At 43.3% G+C, this 4,436-nt stretch overlaps 1 protein-coding gene across 1 annotated transcript; it reads left to right on the forward strand.

Moving 5' to 3' along the window:
- Nucleotides 1-1,027: 1,027 nt before the first annotated feature.
- LOC128647177 (low-density lipoprotein receptor-related protein 8-like) lies at nt 1,028-3,979 on the forward strand. Its single transcript, XM_053699962.1, is given in 2 exon segments — nt 1,028-3,493; nt 3,548-3,979. Coding segments are annotated over 2 exon segments (2,784 nt in total). The 3' UTR covers nt 3,866-3,979.
- The last annotated feature ends 457 nt before the right edge of the window (nt 3,980-4,436 follow it).

A 4,436-nucleotide genomic window follows, 5' to 3' on the forward strand; every position in this document is an offset into this window, starting at 1 on the left:
TCTTTTTTTTTTTCTTCTTCAAAAATTCATCAAAAGCCTTATGACTATATCAAAGTCAATTTCAAAACAAATCTATTCAGATATTTTTGCTCTAGGCATGATTTACATTCCTCATAGCTTCTATTTGATAATGGGGAAAACTGAATTTATTTTCTTATTTAAATAACTCAGAACTAATTAACTAATTTACTTCAACTTTTAAAGGTATGTAGTAACTGGCAATCTGAGCCAAAATATCACTTTTTTTTTTTTGCAATCAAAACTTAATTTAACCATTTAAAAATGGTACTTACTATAGAAGCTTTGACTGAACGTAATCTATGGCTGCATAAGCTGTATCTAATAATATATTGAAGCTATAAATCCCAGCAACTGCAATGGGTCTAAACATAGTAACACATTCTGATTATATCTCATATGATATTTCTCTCATTTATCAAGTCACCCGTCTATCTTCAGTGCTGTGTTCACGATTGTATCCTTATATTTCTTCCTTCTTTTTTTATTTTTCTGCCTAATCAATTTCTTTCTTTTTTTTTTTAACTTCATCTCCAGCTTCTTCCCGTATTTGTTAGAAAGAAAAAAGAAAAAAATCTGATGAGCGTTTAACATATCATTTGTAATCTAAAAAAAGTTGACAGCTTATCTAAACATCAGCCGCGTCTGATTTTGTTGTATATTTATCGTTATTTTCCTTATTTACATAACTGAAGTTAATAACAGTCTAATGTACATTGCAATTACCTGCATGTCAACACCTGTTTCAATGAAAAAAAGTGTATCAAATTTATAAAATTGTAAGATGTCTTACTTCACCTTTAGGCATAAGCATATTTTAAAATGTCTTAAATGTATCACATACCCTCATTCTTAATTCAGTAAATATTTTGTAATATTAAAGTGAATGTAAACTTCCATGAATTAGTGCCCGTTTTTTAAAAATACTATTAAAGGCCCAGTGGGCGGAGCTCCGGCTGTCAGTGCTTAGCCTGCCGGCTCCACGAGCCACAGGACCGGCTAAAGCATCATGAGAGGCTGCAGCTCCCGGCCTAGCGACCCCCTGCTCCCCCGAGCGCTGCTCCTGGTACTGCTGATGGCTATAGGGACCCGGGCGCAGAAGAGAGGACTAGCACCACTCTCCTCAGGCTGTGGTGAAAATGAGTTTCAGTGCAAGAACCTGCAATGTATCTCAAACTTGTGGAAATGTGATGAGGATGATGACTGCAGTGATAACAGTGACGAAGAGGACTGCCCTAAACACACCTGTGCGGAGACAGACTTCACGTGCAACAATGGTCACTGTATCTCAGCCCGCTGGAAGTGTGACGGAGAGGAAGAGTGTCCTGACGGGAGTGATGAATCAGAAGCTACCTGCAGTGACCCAAAGCACCTGTGTGCAGAGGGGAAGTTCAGCTGTGGAGTATCGACCAGTAAATGTATCCCAGCATCTTGGCGCTGTGATGGAGAGCGGGACTGTGAGAATGGCATGGATGAGCTGGACTGTCCCAATGTCTGCTCCCGAGCACAATTCCAGTGTGATGACAAGTCATTTATCTCTGCCACCCTGGCGTGTGATGGTGTGAAGAACTGCCTTGATGGGAGCAATGAGGTGGACTGCTTGCCTGTGACCTGCAAGCCCAGGGAGTTCCGCTGTGGGATGGGAATCTGTATATCTGAGAAGTGGGTCTGTGATGGACAAGCAGATTGTGCTGATGAGTCAGACGAGGCAGAGAATCACTGTGGTTTGAAGAGTCAGCCCCAGGCAGTCACACATTGTGAGGCAAATGAATTTCAGTGTGGTAATGGCAAGTGTATCCACGTACACTGGCGATGTGATGGCGATGAGGACTGCAAAGACAAATCTGACGAGCTTGGCTGTCCTCTGGTGACTTGACAACCTGATGAGTTCCAGTGTGGGGATGGATCCTGTGTTCACGGCATGAAGCAGTGTAATGGTGTACAAGATTGTCCTGATAGCAGTGATGAGGCTGGTTGTGCTAGTGCTGCAGAGTCCTCGTGTATCGGGCCAGGAAAGTTCCAGTGTAACAGTGGGGAATGTATCGACAGATTCAGAGTGTGTGATAAAAACAGAGACTGTCGGGACTGGTCAGATGAGCCAATGAAGGAGTGTGATGTTAACGAGTGTTTGGTTAGTAATGGAGGTTGCTCACACATCTGCAGAGATCTGGCAGCTGGGTATGAGTGTGACTGTCCTCAAGGGTACAGACTGCTGGACAAGAAGAGCTGTGAAGATATTAATGAATGTGAGAATCCTGATGCCTGTAGCCAGCTCTGTGTTAATTACAAGGGAGGGTACAAATGCGAATGCCACGAGGGATACGAGATGGACAGTGTGTCCAAAACATGCAAGGCTGAGGGCCAAGCTCCATACCTTATCATCACAAACAGACACGAGCTGCATCAGATTGACCTAATCTGTAGAGACTACAGTCGTTTAACAGCCCAGCTAAAGAATGTGGTATCTCTGGATGTGGAGGTGTCCAGCAGGAAGATTTATTGGTGTGACCTTTTTTACCGCAGGATATACAGTGCTCCGCTAGATCGTGCTGTGGATCCAACAGAGCATGTCGTGCTTATTAACACTCACTTACACTCCCCTGAGGGTCTGGCCCTGGATTGGGTTCATAGGAATATTTATTGGACCGACTCTGGCAACAAGACCATCTCTGTGGCAACTGCTGATGGCTGCAAATGAAAAACACTATTCAACAGCGGCTTAGCAGAGCCAAGAGCCATTGATGTGGATCCCGCATATGGGTTCATGTTCTGGTCAGATTGGGGAGACCCTGCCAAGATTGAAAAGGCTGGACTAAATGGGGCGGATCGGCAGGTGCTTGTGGCTGATAACATAGAGTGGCCCAATGGAATCGCATTAGATGTTTTGAGCCGTCGATTGTATTGGGTGGACACCAAGCTGCACTCTCTCTCCAGTGTGGACTTTAATGGTTTCAACAGAAAGACCCTGATCACTTCTGAGGACAAGTTGAGTCACCCATTTGGGCTGGCTGTGTTTGAGGACAAGGTTTTCTGGACGGATCTGGAGAATGAGGCCATCTTCAGTGCTAATCGACTTAATGGACATGAAATTTCTGTCCTTGCAGAGAATCTTAACAATCCTCATGATATTGTGGTTTTCCATCCACTTAAACAGCCAAAAGCTGTAGATGCTTGTAGCTTGGGCCCGCATTCAAATGGAAGCTGTGAATACCTGTGCCTTGCAGCTCCCCAGATCTCCGTGCACTCCCCCAAATACACATGCACTTGTCCAGATGGTATAGAGCTGGGGCCTGACATGAGAAGCTGCAGGAAAGTCAGTGCAGAAACCGCAGCGGTCACTTCCTTTCCTCTCACTACTACATCTGTTACCTTGGCCAAGGAGTTGGTAGTTACTACTGAAACCAGTCCTGTAGCTCCCTCTACCCCCATCTTTACTACTAGTAATGCTAAGACTACAGAAAGTATTTCCAGCACCGTCAGCATCCCACAAGTTATCAAACCAACCAACTACACATTTAACCACATCCAGACGGTAACCAGCGGGAACAACAGCGCATCACTGCACTATGGAAATACAGTAGCTGACCTCAGCTCATCACTCACGGCTGCAGTGATTGGTGTATCTGTGCCTGTTGCTGTTTTTGGGCTCCTCTGTCTTTCGAGGTATCTCATACAGAGGAACTGGAAGAGGAAGAACACAAAAAGCATGAACTTTGATAATCCAGTTTATCGCAAAACGACAGAAGAGGAGGAAGAGGAGGAAATCCATATTGGTCGGACAGCACACATAGGACATGTCTACCCAGCGCGTGTTGCATTAAGTCTTGAAGATGATGGATTTCCATAAGGATTGAAAACCAGGTATCCCGAATCTCTCGTCCCTATATGGCTATCAGACATATCACGGATCCTTTGTTACATGCAGCAATATGAGATTAGTCAAGTGGATCTGAGACGCATCATGAACCTAACGCTGCACAGGACTGCGTGCGACTTGTCTCATATCAAGTGGATCTTTGTGTTAGATATCCTCCAAACACTGGACATATTAGAACATATTTTCTATTTATGCTGCTGATGGACAACCATAAAGATAATAATTTTCAGACATCCAAAGGATGTGACGGTTTCTATGTATAATCTTTTATACAGATTTTTACTTGTTCCTCGGCAGAGGCATTCCCTGCTCTCTGTATATAACAGCCTCCCAGGACAACCTAGTTTTCAGATATTATATTTATAGACATTTTGTACATACCTTTAAAGGAGCTTTATGGTTCTCCATCAACATAAATACTAAATTATTAATGAAATGTAGAGTTTTGTAGCATATTTATTAACCTGGGCAAGTTGGGGTGAAGGAATGGGGTTATGTTCTGTAAAAATGACATGAATGAGAGTATTTATTTTTTTGTATG

Source organism: Bombina bombina, chromosome 2 (assembly GCF_027579735.1).
Source record: "Bombina bombina isolate aBomBom1 chromosome 2, aBomBom1.pri, whole genome shotgun sequence".
In the NCBI taxonomy this organism is placed as follows: Eukaryota; Metazoa; Chordata; class Amphibia; order Anura; family Bombinatoridae; genus Bombina; species Bombina bombina.